This window comes from Aptenodytes forsteri, unplaced genomic scaffold, assembly GCF_000699145.1.
Source record: "Aptenodytes forsteri isolate BGI_AS27 unplaced genomic scaffold, ASM69914v1 Scaffold26, whole genome shotgun sequence".
NCBI lineage: Eukaryota > Metazoa > Chordata > Aves > Sphenisciformes > Spheniscidae > Aptenodytes > Aptenodytes forsteri.
In genome coordinates, this window is record NW_008794125.1 from 2809042 (window position 1) to 2826525 (window position 17484).

The window sequence follows — 17484 nt, forward strand, 5'->3', positions numbered from 1 at the left end:
CTGCCTGAAGGAGCCTGGCCTCCCAAGGGTGACTCTCATCTTGTGTTTCTTCGAACCTGTAAATGAACTTGGGCATGAAACGTGAGACGTAACGAGCCCCGTTGTTGGAGTGGAAAGCCCAAGCTCTCTGTGTTGTGTTCTGGTGCTGAGTTTAAGCTGTTTTCTGCTGGGGAAGTAAATTGCTCCAGCGGACAATCCAGGCATGTGACTGCTGGGGCACGGTCATGGAAAATTGGCTCGGTTGTCATGTTTATTTGCTCTGATATAACTTTTTATGACACTGTCATGCAGCTTTTTCCAAGGCTACTGGAATGCGTTATTCTTTATTTCTTCCCTTCCGCTATTTTTTTAAAGAAGCACTATGAGAGAAACTGTATATGACATTGATTTTTATTGTTGTTTTGGACAACAAGTTACAGGCTTCTGGAACCAACTAGGGCTTTTTCTTTTTTTTTTTTCCCCCTTTTTGTAACAAATTAGCACAGAGCCCCTCTGTTGTTGTAGCTGTAGCTCAAGATTATGATTTACAGCAGGAGGAACTAAAATAGCAGTTGTTAGCTCTTCTTCCATTCTGATGAAATCAAATTTGCCCGATTTTAGTCTCAGGTCGTGCCTTCTTTTTCCTCCAGGGAGGGAAGTAATCACTCTCTTGCCTTCTGCAGGGCTGGGTTGCTAAACTTATCACGTGGTTTCTCATCCGAGAAGGTGTTGGATAGCTTTGGTTTGTTCCTATACAGAATATGCTGGTGTTTGTTTCTTTCTCTCTCTCTCTCCTGGGGAAGGTCAAGTTCTCGTTACGGTAGGGAACAGCCTTATGTTTGGATATAAAGGTCACGAGTGTTTCCTTTCACCTCTCCAGCCGGGAGTCAGACTGACATACACAGGAGGTGGCAAGAAGTCTTTGCAGCAAAAGGAGCTTTTGGCGTGTTTTTCTTGAGGGAGACCTACAGACCAGTCAGTCCTTTCCGCGTAGAAGCTGTAGCCTTCTTTGTCTGGGTGTAGCAGACCTGATTTTCTCCTCAGAAGAAGAAATAGTGCTATTCCTGCATCCCACGGTCTCTCCCCGTTGCTCCGTGTGGGAGACCTCCGGTACCAACAGCGCTTTGTCTCCGGCTCTGATTTGCTCACCTCCCATTAAATGTTTCCAGCGTGAATATCAGGTAGTAACAGAATATCTTTGTTAGATTTTGGAATATATCAAAAAACCATCTTAACTGCTCTTTCCGCTGTTGCAGGTGAAGGGGGAGAAGGGTGTCCAACTACCGATGAACGAGCTGCGATGGATAACAAGGACTCGGAAGCTGAGATCCACCCTCTGAAGACTGAGGATGTAAAAGCTCAAGAGAACCATGAAAACTCTGTGGAGAGAAGAATTGTCAGCAAGCAGTCATCGCGACTGTCTCGGCTGTCCCGGTGGCGCACTGCTGCCTTCTTCATCTCATTATTTCTGTGTCTGATAATTGTGTTTGCTTTCTCGTTTATCATTCCTTGCCCAGAGAGGCCAGTTTCAGAAAGGACGTGGTTTCGAAACTATGACAATGCAGGTGAGCTTGCTGTAGCAGAATAAATACTTACCAACAGTCCTTTTCCTTTATGTGCCACGAATTTGAATTGTGGAGCTCTACCTAAGCGCGATCTGGAGCCAGGCCTGCAGGGCTGCTGCCCTTGGGAGCGAGAGCTGTGAATACCTGACCTGGATAAGCAGTGGCCCGTCATAATTGGAGTGGCCTTCCAGGAGGTGTTTACAGGATCTGATGGAGAAATCAGATGCTGCTCTGAAGCGCTAACAAGGTAGCAGGCTGGCTTCATTTGGAAAAAAAAAATGGGGAAGGGTATCTGGGAATAAATCTTTGTTGAAGTTTGGTCTGTAAAATGTTCCCTTGAAGTTTGAGCTGAGGTTTGGAGACAGTTAGGCATTTTTTTCCTCTGTCAGTATGACTTTCTAACTTTTCCCCATGGCTAACAGAAAGGGGAGAAGAAGAGTTGCATCTTGGATTTTTTATAAATCACACAAATTTATATTGCTTTAGTCGGCTCTTTAGCCTGGGTACTGCTCCCTGGTGGCTCAGCCTTCGCTTCTGTGAAAGCTTTTCTCTAATCTTATGTGCAGTGGGTGTGTGCTGGTTATGCTATAAACGCAGCGACAGTGCTCACCGACAGGGACTGAGCTTTGTGCGTTAATGCAGAAATCCCAAGTTCTGCTGCTCTGAGCTGAAGAAGGCTGCTTTTAGCTGGGAGTGAGAAAGATGGACTATCTGGGGCTGGGTTTCGTGGGGTTTGTTTGTTGTTTTTTTTTTTTTAATATTTCGGGAATAGCAACCCCACACCAAGACCAGAGTTGTTCTTTGTTCAACATAGTTGAAATTCTGGCTGCTTGGCTTTAAAAAAAGACAAACCCTCTGGGGGATAGCAAATTTAAAAAATCCTTTGGCACTAGCTTCCAGTCCTTGGTACTCATGTAGATGGCTTTTTTTAATACAAAAGCCAATTTGTCCTGATGTTACACTGTCAGAGATGGAGGCAGTGAGTAGGTCTCTAGGAATTTGTGTTTTGCTCCAGCCAGCTCTGCTGTTGGTTGACGCAATCCTCACCAGCGCCTGGCCTGCGATCTCTTTTACAGCGGCCTACCAGTTTCTCGCTATAGAAGACGTGAACGAAGACAAAGTGCAAGATGTCCTCTTTGCTTTCAAAGCTAGCAACGGCAGCAGCAGCTTCAACAGATCCTGCCTGGATGAAGGTAGCTGGTTCAGAAACAGAAAACCTTGTAGTAAAAGGGCTATTATTTCTCTTTTAGTTCTAATTAGTGAGGCTGGTGTGGGTCTGGGAGAGAAAACCAGGTTAGCTGGGTGGGGAGAGGAACTGGGTGAGTCCCAGCTCTTGGGTGGTGCAGAGCGGCAAAGGTAGGTGTAGGTAGTGCTCCCTCTGACATCTCTTCTCTTCAGGTCTGCCTTCTCCGTGTGCCTTCATTGCTGCTGTGTCTGGCACGAACGGCAGAGCGCTCTGGGAGAGGCCTGCTGCCGAGGAGGTTGAGTGGATGGAGTGTGGCATCAAGCAGCTCGGGGGGGCTGAGGCCCCGGGTTGCCTGGTCGTGGGGAAGCCGGTGTCTCTTACGGCAGTTGACCTGCGGACAGGTGAGTGGGGAGCAGAGCACTGCTGCCGTACAGGGGACGGTGCTACTTGCTTTCCTCACCTGGTGACCTTCAGAGCTCGGAGGCTGGGGACGTCAGCGTGACATGACTTGTTGGTACATGAACAGCGGGCACAAGGTATTTGTTATCTTGAAAACTTTGCCAGAGCCATTCGCTGGGCCGTTGGGAAGCGCCTGTTCTCTCAGCCTGTCTGTTCCAAAGGCTGGACTCTGTTGTGGCGGTTTGTGCCAGCCACTGTATTATACGAACAACTTTTCAACGGCTTTTGAAACAGGAGAAGCAGTCACTAGCTGTGAATGTTACTTTATACTCTCAGGAGTTGGACACAGACCCGCAGTGTTTCTCAGTCGTTTGCGTGTGAGTGCTAGGAGTGCCTGCAGTGGCAAGAGGAGTGGGAGTTTTAGAGATTTATGATTTTAAAGTCGTCAAGGAGAGCGCTTGGGATAAGTACTCACCAGTTTCAGTAGTCCAGGATTTTGCCTGGTTCCTCTGGAAAGCCACCTTCATTTTTGAACCTATAGATGGAGAAATTCATCATTATCTTGCCGAACGCAGGGTGAGGGTAAGGAGTGCCTGTACTTCTCTAGGAACAGGGCAGTGACCATCTATTGCACCTTGAACCTTCCTTGCTGATGAAGCCTGAAATACATTTCCATTTTGGGGGTCGCTGTTTCAGAGGTTCAAACAATGCATGTTCTCCCTTGGAAACATGCCTAGGATCCCATCCTCTGTATCTGGTATTGAACCCCTCACATCCTATTTTCCAAAAACTGGGAGAGAGAAATAGCAAGAGGTGTAGCTCTAAGGAATCTGAGGAAAATCTAGTGTAGCTTTTAATTTCCAGTGTAGATGGAAGTGTAGACACACACAGAGCTGGAAAGCTTCTGTACCAACTGAGATATCTTAGCACCGTTTCCCTCATCAATAGGCTTTAGTGCAGGTTATTTATGGACTATTAATGAAGTAGTTGCTTTTAGGTCAAAGTGTAGAAAGGTGGCTGCTGAGCCAAAGGCACGTAACTAAAGACAGCCATAAAGAAATAGCACAAGCATGGAGAGAAGGAACCAGGCTACGCCACAGGTCACAGCAAGAATATGGTAAGAAAACATTCCATAGATAAATTAAAAGCAAGAGATGAAAAATTTCTTCACTAGAAAAGTGAATAACCCAGAAGTTGACGTATTTGATACGTTTTTGCGATTAAGTAGGTTAAAAGGGGTTTCTTTGCGTAGTTGGCTTTTACTGGGGGTTAGGAGGGCAGACCAAAATAAAATGTATTTGAATAGGCTAAGCGTATTTAAAGTGGCAAAGTCTGACTTACATCACGTTGTGCTAAAAACAGTAGTCAGAACAATCTTTAGCTGTTAATGATTCATCGTCGTGGAGGACTGGTGAGATTCCAGGGCTTTCAGGCTGCCTAGCCTCTGCCTGTAGGAAGATTGAAGGAGAGGTAGGCAGATTATCCTCTGAAAGTGTCTGACGTGGGTTTGATCTTTAAATGCTGATAAAGTTAGTGCTTTTCTATCAATTCGAGTTGTGTTAAGTCTTGCTTTCTTCGTTGCCAGAATAAGTGACCTGAGCAAACAAGAAGGAGAGTGTAGATTTGCGTGCTTCTGTTTGTGTGGGACATCTAGCATTCCTGCATGTTTATCTTACGAGCAAACTGGGACACAAGAGCTTAAGATTAGCTGTTCCAGGTCAAAGCAAAGGTCTGTGTAGCTGCATATTCCATCTCTGCCAGGGCCAGAAGCAGAGTCTCGAGGAAGAGGACAAGAGTAAGTGTTTTGTTACACATTCTCTCTTCACCTTAGCCTCCAGCAGCCCGCATTGTGAGCCCTGTGAGCAGTTCTGCTCTCCTAAGGGATAGGGCAGAAAGGGGACCACAGTGATCAGATGTATGAAATTGCTTCTGTGCAAGAAATCAATAAATAAACCAGAACTCCAGCCTGGAGAATGTGTGACAGGGAGAAATGAGTCTATAAAATTATGAGTGATAAGTAGAAGAACAGGGAATGATGATTTCCCGTCGCAATTCTTCATTGCTCTGTGGTTCTTTTTTCAAGTGATAGGTTCAGAAAAACCAAAAGGGGATACTTCTTCACATCCACTGTACGGTGGATGCCAGGAGCTTACAAGTCTTTAGTAAACAAGTGGGCAAGGGCATGGGAGAGGGGCCTAACACTGCTCGGTAGAAAAGACCTGCCTGTAGCTCAGATAGCTTGTGAGCTGCAAGCTGGGAGAGCCGCCTTTGGACGTGTGTCTGGACCTCATCCAGCCTGAAGCCAGCAATCCTGCTTTGTGCCCTCTGCGGCTGCTTGAAGTGAGAGCTGAACTCAGTCATCTAAGTTCTAATTTTATTAATCCTTCCGGACCAAAAGAAAAAAAACCCTTTCACCTTTCGCCTAGGTTAGATTTGCTGTCTAGGCACTGTCTAATTTCCATCTTGGCTTCTGTTGGTGTGCTTCTGCTCTGACCTCGGGCTCTGAGGAAGCACCGTAGCGCTCTGGACCTCAGACAGGACAGTCCCATCTCCCTTTGATGGAGCAGGATGGGACTGGATTCACAGTTCGTGCTCTTTGGGGGTTGTGTTAGAGCATGAAAGCCTCTCAAGTCCTTTGTGTTGAATCCGTCTCACTGTTACCTGTTTCTATTAAGTCAGACTGCTCTTTTAAGAGAGTAAGATGCTTCCTCCAAAACTATATCCACTGTCTAACCAGCAAAGAACAGAGCCTTATGCATTGAGATGCGAATTTCATCAGCCTGGTCTTACTGTTGTAGCTTTGGACTGTGCTGAAGCCAGGATGTAGTTATTCAAAACTTAAGTTCTCTCCTTCCTTTGCCTGCCTGCTTTCTTCAGGGGTAAAATTCTTTGCCTTCCCATGATTTCCTAGGGGCACTCTTCTACTTCACATCCGTTGACACAGTAACAGTTCCAAGTATTTTTTTTCAGTGTTTCGGTAAAAGCTTTGGAGGAATCCTACTGGAAATACAGCCTGCCTTAAATTATTGCAGACAGGGTCAGGTAGTAATTCTTTGGCCTTCAGTACAACTGCCTTCCTGACAAAGAACAGATGATTATTTTGCATTCCTGAAATGATAATTGCTGTCTGTGATTCTGTTTAAAGGGGAGGGTAAGCATTTCCGCTCTGAGCACCTAGTTAGTCACTTAAGTCTTCCTTAAAAAGAAAACCCCCCACCGGTCTTCCCCCTCTTACCAAATTCCACTGCAAATTCCACTGGGCAGTGACTGGAAACTGGCCGGCAGCCCTGAGCAGCATGTGTGGAGTAAAGTCACCCAGCTGCCCTGGAGCTGCTGAAGAGACACCCCCCCCCCAATTTTTTACAAACCAAAGCTCTGCTGCCTCTGTTTACAAACAAGTTTGAACGTGCTGTGCGTGTTCTTTGAACAAGGGAGAGGTGGGATGTGAACTGAGTTGCGGCTGGTCGCGTCAGCGTGGAACATCTGCAGGAACATCTGCAGGAGGCAAGTTGCGGCAAAAAAGGTTTTGTCGGGGGTGGCTGCAACGCTGTCATCAGAATGTAGCTGCTTTATGGTCTTAAAATGTCTGCGCAGATTTAAGTACACAGCAGCAAGATTTTCGATCACAAAAAAGGATTCTTCATGCCGTGAACATGCTGGAAAGCTTGTTAACCTAAGGCATGCGAAAAGCCAGCTGTCCTTTGTGCCCTGCAGGTTGATTTGTGCCCAGGGCGTTCGGGTGCATTTGTGCAGGCAGCTAGAATTACTTTCCAATGTAAGTTGAAATTGTGGATACTGGGACTCATTTGAAATGCAGAAATGCAACAAAGCACCCCGTGATGAGCATAAATGTGCCTGGTCTGTGGTGCTGATGGGCTGTGAGTGGCTGGCTACCGCAAAGTACTTCGAGGAGCAGGGGCGTTAAAAGCCTTTCAACCTGAAGCGCGTTTTAGTGAATGTTTCCCAATAACTGTCTTCTAGGGAAAGTTCAGTGGAGACAGTCCAGTGACTTCGGAGCTAATTATACCGTGCTGACTCCCGTGTCAGTGATTCCAGATGTGGATAGCGATGGAGTTCAGGACCTGATAATCTTTATTGCTACAGGCGATAAGGTATGTCACTCTGAAGCTATGATAAACCTGGGGCCGGACCACAGGGGATGGCAGGAATGCTATTTATTTCGATTTTGTAGTCTAAGAGGAAGTGTCCAGAGGCCTCTGATATCTGTGGGTTTGGGGTAGGTTCTTTCCCACCCTGCAGAGATGTGCTCCCGAATCAATGCAAGTGTTTTGTGGGTTAAAAAAACCAAAAAGAAAAAAGCCAGCAGGACTCCCTCCCCCTTTTCAGTCTGCACTCCTCGCTGCGTGCTCCTGGGCTGTGTGTGGAGTGAGCCTAGGCGAGACGAGCTTGCAAGCTTTCTGGGACTCTGCTCAGAGCAGTGGAAGTGAACAAACCCTGACAGGTTTTGGCTCTTAGATCAAAGCACAGCTGACAGCCAGCACTTTTGTACCACCACTGCCCTTTTCTGATACCTTTCGTATCTCTGCCTGTGGTCTGCTTTGCACGGCTCTCTTCCTAGTGTCACTGCGCTGGTTAATTCTGATTTGGGTTCATTTAGTGAAATAGCTGCTAGTTGTGTTATCTCTGTTCCGATATTGCTTTTCCCATTTCTTAGAGGGGGAAAGTCATGTAGCTAAAAGTGTTTTTATACTAAAACATCTGCATCCATGATTGAGTGGTACAGCATCATCTGCATGCGCAATCTGTCCTGTTTAAAGCATAAAAAAGTTACGGTTCCCTGCAAGTCTGATGGGAGGAGTAGGAGCCCCGTGTCCTCATACCACAGCGCTCCATAAGTAAATAGGGTTTTGCTGTCCGAGACATTGTTGTTGCCAGAGTCATCAGAAATTCTATCCTCTCCGACTCCTACGTTTCTCTTCTGTTTTCTTTCCTCCTTGCTTTTGCTATCCCAGTTATCTCAAGACTTTTTTTTTTTTTTTAATTTTTTGACGGCCAAGAAATGTTTGAATGTAGCCTCTGTTCTGCAAGACTGCCTTTTGATTTGTTTTCCATTTAACTTCTCTAGCTATCTTGGTATGAAATCCCTTCCTCCCTCCGGACTTGGCAAGCACTCTGTCAACTTAAGTAAAAGTGCATTCTTTTTTGAGAAATCACGCAAGATGTAGGGAGCTTGAGTGGAGCTCTGCAGCTTGGAAAAAGGCACTCCTGTCACAAGGGAGATTCAGAACTTAAGTAAATTAGCTTTGTTGCTAGCAAGGGCTGAAGTTGAACGTTACATTATACTGCTGTTTCCTGAAATGGCAGAGCTTTGAGCAGTCTGTGGGGAAGGGTCTGTGTGCAGGGGGTTTAAATGGCAGCTTTTTCTGAGTGTCTTATTGACCCCTACCTGCTGCAAGCTTCAGCACAAATACATCCAGGAAAATACGACGTTTTTCAGGATACATCACCTGTAGCAGCACGTAGAGGTATTAAGCAATGCAGTGAGTAAGGTGGTGCGTATTCTCACTCGCTGTATGAATACCTTTGGCTGTTACTGTCCTGGGGCAGCTGCTGAACCAGTGCTTGTGAGTAAAGGTGAAGCTGATCTACAAGAGCTGGTATGTGTCTCCTCCCAGTGCGGGAGGCTGGGAACAGCTGGTGGATGCGTTGCTCTCCCTCTCCATCTGTGTTCTTCATTCTCCCCAGCAAACTCTATCCCTTATTCACCTGCCAGACTCTCCAGATTCACTCTGAGAGCAGCAGATTTCCTTCTCTTTCCCAGTCTCTCCCTCTCAAGGAAGAGGGAAGGGTTCCTGCCTGACTCAGCATCTCTGGTGGATGCTGTTTCTCTCGGTCTGATGTTTCTCTTTTCCCTAGCGTGCACTGCTCTCCCCAGACCATGACTGTTGCCTAGACATTTGAATCTGATCCTGGTTTTAGCCTTTATTCTCTTGGGTGAAATGTTTTTAGTGGATTGTTACCCTGCACAAAGAATATAAAGAAACCTGTCAGTTCTTTCATCCCCTTGGACTCATGTCAGCCTTAGGAGGAGTAGATTAGGGCACTTAAAATATTTAGCAGAGCTGCATGTGAAGCCAAGTTTCCCCTGTGTCCATATGCTGCTTTGTTTCTGCCTTTAGGTCCTCTCCATCGTTGTCACTGCTCAGCAGGCTTGAATCGATCTTCGCTGTCCTTAGCAGAGCTGGGGCTTGCTGTTTGGCAGAGGTAGTAAAATCTCGGGGCAAGTGGCTGTGCTGGAAGTGGTTTTCAAACTTGCAAAATTATTCACAGCAGAGGGATCATCTAACTCGTGCCCACACCTCCAAAACCAGGGAGAGACTTTTCATCCGAGCCTATGGTGTTCCCATGCAGCTGCTGTTCAGTACCAGCTGCTCAGAAGCTTTGGAAAACACTCGAGTTGGAGCAGTAACAGTGCGATGCAGCTTTAACCTTTTGTTGGTTTTTTTTTTTTTAATCCCTTCCCTGTGTAGATTAAGACCTTCATCCATTCAGGAAAAAATGGCAAACAGATCGGCTCCACTGGAAGCCTGAACGTGGACGGGAAAGCTCGCTATATCAGGCTGAACCTGGACTCCTCCTCCTACTTCCTTTTCTATACAAGTACAGTTCTGTTTGTGAATTCAGTCTGAAAGGGTGATCGTAACTGTGAAATCAGGATTACTAAACAGTTGTCTGAAAGACTGTTTTGCATTCTTAAAAGCTGTGTCGTGCTTTCACCTCGCGAAAGAGCTATTCAAGGCCAAGAGAAGGGGGGGGCTTTGCTTAAACTAAGGTTTTTTACGTACTGTAGTAATTTTATATGAAACATGTTGAGAAGAGAAGGTTTAAGTAGTCATTTATAGCAAATGATTACTGTGGAACACTTGGATTATGAACAGATAAGATGTTAAAAGCATTCAAAAGCAGGCTTGAGTCTCAAAATACCACTACAACTCTATGATGCAAGTCCTAAAAGTATAGTTGATCTGCCAGATCTGGAAAATCATAGAATTCAGAGCAAGAGCAGGATAACTTACCTCCCTCATTCTGGCTTTTTTTCCCCAGAAAACTCTCTCTATGCATATTCCCTGAAAGATCTCTACAGTGCGGCAACTGGGATGGAAATTAAGCTTCCCAGCTTTGAGCAAGATCCTCAGTGGGAGAAGAACATTGACCGCACCATGCACCGCTTATCCCTTCTCAGGTGTGAGATTATGTCTTGGTTGCTGGTGGAGTGGAGGGCACCGGTGTTCCTGACAGGATGGCCTGTTGTGGCTTTGTTCTTTCCTGGCTACGTGGTTTTTGGACTAGGAGCACATCCAAAGCTTGGGGAGAGGGCTGGTGTTGATGGCCTGGTCAGGGTTTCACAGGAAAGGGAAAGCAGGCTGGGGTTTCCTATTTGCATTTACTGTGCAGGGTAAAAACCAAACCCCCACAATAAAACCATCCACAGTCTAGAAAGCATAATCATTTTTCTGTCCTTGTTCAGCTCTGGAGACTTTCGTTACCTGGCAAAAATTCCTGGGCGATCACGGGAGAACATCTTGGTTGTGAACTCGGAGATGGCTACGCTGATCAATGCACAAAATCTTCAGACCTTGTGGACCCTCAACGTGTCCCATGTTGTGAGGTAGCGTTACCGATGTGGCTTGGATGAGGCATTTCCAGGCTCCCCGCAGCAGCTATTTTTTTTTTTTTCATGCTATTTTTTTTAATTCATTTGAAACAAAAGCCTGCTCTGTGGTCATATCTGGATCATGCTCATTGTATTGTGTGTCCTGTGCTAGCAAATGTCAGGTGCCGCTTCAAAACGGAGGAGCCCAAAGCTTTGGTTCTTCATTCTGTGCCTGCTGCGACATGGCTGTCTTAGGACTGGGCTCAGAGCTGGGAGCGGTACCAGGCTAACCTAACGTGGCAGTCGAGTCTCTTACCAGGGGAGTTGCTGGGAGGATAGAGGCTGCTCTGAAAGAACAAGGCATGCCCATGCCATCAGGGTGTGTTATGATCTGTCCGTTCTCTTTTTCTCCCTTAGAGAGCCGCTGCTCGGTTACTACAAACCTGACGTTCTTGGCATTATCCTTGAGAGTGAAATTGGACCCAACAGAAAGAAGGTTTGAACGCTCTTCCTTTTAACTTCCCTTTTCTCTGCGTGTCTCAGCTCAAGCAGGCATTGAGTCAAGGGCAGCTGGTGGGATGTGTTCCCTCTGGCTGATTTTAGGAAGCTTCAGGCTGGGAAAAGATTTCTTTCAACGGGTTATTGAAGCCAGCTCAGGCACTTTAATTCTCTTCTCAGCAAGAGGCTTCAATGGCAGAGCTTTGAACCCCTTGAAATAGCTGCAAAACTTGTGACGTTAATGTGGCCCACCCCAGGTCTCGCAGCTCTGTGATGCTCAGCTTCAAGTGTTTCCTCATCTTCCCGTGTGTCAGATACTTGTTCCTATAGACAGTGTGGGATAAAGACAGCTGACTTGACTTCTCTCTCATGGCTTGTTAGAGCTCTTTGGTATGAGTTCCTTTTCTTTCTTCCCTGCTAGGTTATGATTGTTGAGAGTGGATCTGGAGCAGTCCAGTGGGACCTGAAGCTGAACTCAAGAGCGGAGAGCCCTGGGCCAGCCACACTTTCTACTGCTGATCACCGGTCCGCCTTCCTCATCTGGGGTGAATACCAGGCGGCAGGAAACGAAACGGTGGGTAGTGCTGCTGAATGGTTGCTGTTCTCCAGACTTTGGGCCAGAATTGGGTGGAGCTGCCCCCTTTTCCCAGCGTTCACGTTCTCATCTGTCTGTGCCACTAACGCTGCAGCCTCCTGCACTGGGTGTGGGGTCGCTGACCAGTCTCGTCTGCTAGAAGCACGCAGACCTCTGCGTGTGATCTGGTCTATACTGGGTCTTCACGATGTCCGTAGCAGTGTCCCTCCTGGCAGCTGGTGGTGGCACCAACAGCTTTTGTTGTCCTCAGCCTGGCTACGTAGAGAAAAGGGACTTAGTGGCTCTGTGAACAAAGTCACTGGATTGCCCAGAGCCCTGCCTTGGTGTGGTACCGTAGGTGAGGTGAGAGGCTGCTGGCTTGGTACCTCTGAAGTTGCTGCTGTTTGGCCTGGAGCCTCCCGCGGCAGTACTGCACGCAGTGATCTCCCACGGCCACGTGAATATCCTCTCTCTGCGCCAAGGCAGTCTCTGGCAGCCTCGATGGACAGCTCAGCTGCGTAACAGAGCCCTCTGGGGCAGTGGCTGGCAGCGTTAGTGACAGGTTGTGTCTTGGAGGATGCCCGAGCACCAGGTGAGCTTCCTGTGCTTTCCTCACTAACGCTACCAGCCCTAAGGCAAAAATCTGTTTCCTCCCTGTAGCAGACAGGCCTGCTATTTCCAGGAAGCTTGGGGAGGTGGTGGGGAGGAGAGCACCAAGCAGTAAGCAGAATCCCAGCACTAGTACTAGTGGCATCAGACAGGATGAGTCGGGCAGACACGGACAAGTATCTGACTGGATGTATTCTGTCGAGCATGAGTAATAGCTGAGCCTGGTGCTGGCGTTGTCTCTGGGATAACGTGTGGGTCCATGACCTGTTGGTGTCCTGTTGGTTGCAGAGATTCAGAGCTCCTCTCCAGAAGCTGTATCTTTTCCATCCTTCCTACACTAATGTCCTGTTGGAGCTCCGCAATAGCACAGACCAAATAATTGCATTCAATGGTAAGTCCTCTCCTTCCAGCCCTCCAGCGAGGAGGTGCAGGAGGACACTGGCCTTCTGGTACCTCCTGGACTCTGTGGGTGCACGGTGTTGGGTCTGGTGGCCAGTCTGAACACAGAGACCTTAGGCTGGGTTTTTCCCTCTGCTCTGCGTTACAGCCACGCTGTTCGAGCGGAGCCGTCATGCCTGCTACGTGCTGTTGAGGGGGCCTCAACCCAGCGAGGAGCCAGGGTCGGTGTCTCTAATGAAGCGTAAGCTGAAGGAGGATGTCTCCGAGAGCAGGGTGATCTGGCTGAGCCAGGTGGCGGTGGACAGCGAGCAGTACGTCCGGGACCGTCTCTACAGGATGCGATTCCACAGCCGAGTGTGAGCTTGCCGAGGGAGGGGGAGAGGCTGCCCTGGCCCAGGCGTCTCCAAGCTGCCTCTCCTCTGCAGCCGTGCTCTTAGCAAACCCAGATCATGAATTCAAATGGGAAGCTGCCTTTCTCGATCTGCAAACCAAAGCGTGGCTGGCGGGGAAGCACCCCCAGTGTCTGGGGATGCCCAGGCTGTGGGGGCAGCTGCCAGTGCATCTGTCCTCAGAGCTGATGGGACTTCAGTGCTTGGCCACCACTGAAGTGTTGTCAGCTCGGGGAAGAGGGCTTTCCCCTCGATCCTTCTGTGCCCGCAGAACTGTGCTGACTCAGCCTGTGTCTGGAGGAAAACACATGCTTGCTGGGGATGCCGGAGTTGATTATTTCTTGGGTGCATGTGTGAGAAGTGGAGTTTCGATGTGTGGTGGTAGATTTCCTTTCTGAGTCAGCTCTCCTGCCTGTGGGAGAGGTGCTTGGCTGCAGGTTGATTTGCAATCACCCGCTCCTGGATTTGTGCCCCTGTTTCGGTAGCCGTGGGGTGTGTGTAGTGATAGACCCCAGCCGCGGCTGATGATGTGGCTAGGTGTCACCCGGGCCAGCAGAGCGCAGGTTAAAGTGTCGTTCTACTTAGAAAATGGCCTTTTCTCCTAAGAACAGCCTCACGTGCCCCGCTCTGCAGTCACGAGCCTACCTGTGTTTGTCTCCTCTGTTGCTTCCTTTCCAGCCAGGCTGTGCAGTGTCGGTGACACAGAAAGGGAGCTGGTGTCCCCCCTGATTTATGCATCAACATTCCTCCCTGTCCCTAATATGATTATAGGTGATACAAAAACCACCCTGAGTCCAGGCTGGCTGGTCCCTGCCAGCACGGACACCACCTCTCCTACTGGTTTTGAGGTGCCAGGGGATCTAGGACATTTTTTCAGAGTAGAATTGCACTTTGACCTTGCTTGGGAGCTGGGCTTGCTGCTCTGGGGAGCCCTGTACCCGAGTGGCAATGCCAGTTCTCCTGCAAATGCTCTTTCAGTCTTGCAGCTGCTGAGGAGCCTTTTCCGAGCACTGTCCCCTCTGCCAGGAGGTGGGCAGGCTGTAGGACAGGCATGAGCCGCTCGGGGAAACAACGCAAGCTGTCTCTGCAGCACAGCTCCAGAGAGAGCTCTCTGCTCCCTCGCTGCCCTCGGAATTGAAGTGATGCTGGGTGAGGATCTTCAGGTGCTGTTCTCTCTGTCCAGCCTGGTAGCCCGAGGGAATGGGACAGGTTGCTGCGTGAAGATGATGTCTCCCCTGGAGGCTTCTGTAGCGTGGTGTGTATGCTCTGACCCGTTCCTTGGTGGGCGGCAGCGCGGACTCTAGAAATGAGGTGCAAAGCCTGGAAAACAGTTTGAATCGGCTGCTTGGTCCTGAAAGCTGCAGTCCCCACACCAGCTGCACTGAGACATGAGCCCTGTCCGTATGCTGCTGGGCGTCCATCTGACTGGAGAGAGGAAGGTGGACAGAAAACACACACCCTAAAAATAACCTCTCTCAAGTTTTGTGGTGCCGGAGGGGGTTTGGCCATTGCCTCCCTCCCTTGCCTAGTCTCAGATTGGGGTGCGTGTAGAAATACTGTAGGGTGAGAAACAAGCCAGGTTGTGTAGGGTCGAGCATCGGTTCTTCTCTTGTGGCAACTGCTGAGCTTTAACCTGCTGCAGGGCAGCTCCTGGCTCTGGCAGCTGGTGTCACCCAGGCTCATGCCCACAGCTTCAGCTCTCCCCGTCTTGCAGCAAAATGAGCTGCAGCATCAGTAGTCCGCCTGGGTGCTTACCTCCTGCTTCCAGCTGGCCCGGTAGTTGCCTAAAGGGTGCCCTGGCTCCCTCTGCCCCGTGACCTGTAGCTCAGGCAGTCAAGGGAGCCGTGTAGGATGAGTGCTGCTGGCCTCTGCAGAGCTGCGCTGCTGGCAGAGCCCAGTCCTGGGGCCTCTGGGCTGTTCAGGCAGCCGGGGATGCTCCCAGGAGAGCACTCCGCAACCCCCAAAACACCCTGGACTCAAAATGGTGGGTTTCCCCCTCTGTTCCTCTCTTTCCAGGCTGATTTCTGGGGGTGCGGGGAGACTCCACTGCTGTGTCCCCTAGCTTAAGTCACCTCTCTGCTCAGCACGATAAAGACCTGAAGCTTAGCAGCCTGTGCCAGCGTTGCAGGGATCACGGGCTGCGCCAGCGCTGCAGAACCGGGGTTGTGAGGGCTAGGTTCAGGCTGCCCTTCCGCCGGCTGGGGCAGAGCCGGGAGCGTGGCTGCGGGAGCCGGGCAGTGGGAGCCCCAGGCTTGCGTGCTAGTCCGATCTGTGTGTTGGATGCGGATTGTATCCCAGTGAAATTCCCCTGGCAGGGAACAAGGTGCCCGGGCCGTATTCTCACTGCAATCACAGTGTCTCAGCTCTCTCCCTCCTCTGATCCCAACCCAGACCTGACCTTTCCCATAGGCACGCTGAATGTTCCTTCAGGAAAGCTGGGTTTTCAGCTTTGGGGGGCTTTTCTGGCTTTAAGTTGTCCATTAATGTTTCCAGATACTTTGGAAACGCAGATTTCCCTGTGGCAGCTCAGTTAAACGCATCAGTGCCAAACCAGCACCTTCTTAACAAAACCAGTCCTTTTCCCAGCTTATTTCCCTGTGTAATTGTTTTTTTTCTGCAGTATTTAATGAATGACTTTGTGCCTTGATTCAATAACTCAGATGGGTGATGATGGCATATATCACTGTGTTATGTATTAGTGTGTTTTTTAACACTAAGACTGTTTGGTTTGGTTCTTTAACTTATTGCAAATTGTGCCCTACAGGACTTGGTCTAACCGGAATGGTTTCAATAAATCCTCTTTTGCATTGTTTGTAAATGGTGCCCTGCTTTTGTTGTTGCAGCTGAGGTTATGCAAGACTCGGGGATTTTTTGGCAGCCCTTTGTGTGACTTCCCGAAGGCAGAACCCCCCCTTTCTGAGAGGGGTCCAGGTGTCCTGGCGATGCTTTGATGGCTGAGCTGGCTGCGGCTCTGCCCCAAGGTGCTGCCGGCTGCCCTGTCCCGCTGCAGGCAGGTGATGGACCGGGAGAAGGGAGCGTGCGGAGGGAGGCTGGAGTTAGATAACCAAACTGGGCCAGCCCATCTCTGCCCCCCGCCTGGGGCTCCGTGACCTCGTTTTACACCCCGGATTCCTGCTGCGGTCCATCAGCATGAAAATCTCATGCCAGGGCTTGGATTTGGATCAAGACGGAGGGAGCCGCGTGGCAGGCGGGCTCTCCCGGAGCGTGGGACCATCTGTCACTGCCCGGTGGCTGCCGGTGCCGAGGTCCAAAGCTCCATCCTGTGACCGGGGCTCCTGCAGCTTCCCCTGCCCCGAGGCCCCTCTGTCTGCCCCAGCACTGAGCTGAGAAGTACCCCCTGCTCTGTGCCGGGGGTCCTGAGCTCTGCGGCAGGGAAGGATGCCGCGGTCCCGAGCATCCCAAGCATCCACGCCATTTGTTGGCTGGGGTGTGGGCTGGGACCACTTAGTCGTTCACGGGCTGGGGACGTCCCCAGCCTGCTCCGCTGTGCGGGTCCCTGGGTGCATGCGGGGTGGGCTGGGGTCCGAGGCTGAGCGCTGGCGGGCACCAGCCCCCCTCTCCTTTATATAACTGCCAGCATTAATCCCCTGCAGCTGGGGCTTCGCTCTGGGGAAGAGAATAATCCTGCCACCAGATCCTTGGCCTCTGCTCAGATTAACGGGCTGTGGGCAGGGAGGGTGGCTCAGCTGCCAGCTCTGCTCCCTGCGTGCCACTGCCAGCCCGCGGGCCTTTGCAGCCTGGGTTTGCTGGCTGGAGGCACCTCTGGCCCTGCTCGAAAGGCCTTTTTGTCCTCCCCGGGGGCTGTATGTGGGTGCACCGGTGGCTGCAGGGGGCTGAGTGCCAGCTTGGCCGTGCCAGGAGGGCAGCTGGGGCTGCCAACAGGGTCTATTTTTGCCCCTCGGAGCAAGCAGAGCCGTGGGTGGCGGCTGTGCCATGGGCACAAGTGCCTGGGGGGCAGACCCCCCCCCACCTGGGGTCTGCACCCTTGTTGTTGCTGCAGGCAAGGGCAGAGGTTGCTGCCAGCCCAGGGGGACACAAGTCCAGCTGGGAGGGGTGACCACCACCATGTGCACCCCCCACCCCGCAGCCACCTCCCTGATGACCCCTCCCCAAAAACCACGGGAGCCGCGGCATTTCCCCACAGGGGCTTTATTGTCTCCACGGCTTGTGCCCAGATGGGGCAGAAGGAGGGGGTGGCCCTGCACCAGGCCGGCTGGGTGTGGGCTCCCCAAGGGAGAGGAGGGTGTGGG

The 17484-nt window shown here is 50.2% G+C and overlaps 2 protein-coding genes across 3 annotated transcripts in view; one reads left to right on the forward strand and one right to left on the reverse strand.

Annotated features, from left to right (window-relative positions):
• Positions 1 to 327: 327 nt before the first annotated feature.
• On the forward strand, positions 328 to 16031 carry FAM234A (family with sequence similarity 234 member A). 2 transcript variants are annotated; one of them, XM_009277716.2, is made up of 12 exons: positions 328 to 1160; positions 1236 to 1544; positions 2621 to 2737; positions 2943 to 3131; positions 7111 to 7241; positions 9621 to 9750; positions 10195 to 10333; positions 10619 to 10759; positions 11162 to 11240; positions 11664 to 11816; positions 12714 to 12816; positions 12973 to 16031. In XM_009277716.2, the coding sequence occupies exons 2-12, from the start codon at positions 1280 to 1282 to the stop codon at positions 13182 to 13184; spliced, it is 1659 nt and encodes a 552-aa protein (XP_009275991.1). In that variant the 5' UTR covers positions 328 to 1160; positions 1236 to 1279; the 3' UTR covers positions 13185 to 16031. The 2 variants fall into 2 exon arrangements, with proteins under 2 accessions (XP_009275991.1, XP_019327456.1); XM_019471911.1 differs by having other exon boundaries at positions 328 to 1544.
• RGS11 (regulator of G-protein signaling 11) overlaps positions 15345 to 17484 on the reverse strand; it is a 26872-nt gene continuing 24732 nt past the window's right edge. The window contains exon 15 of the mRNA XM_009278703.1: positions 15345 to 15434. Within this exon, the coding sequence (XP_009276978.1) occupies positions 15345 to 15434 (90 nt within the window). The remainder of the gene's footprint in view (positions 15435 to 17484) is intronic.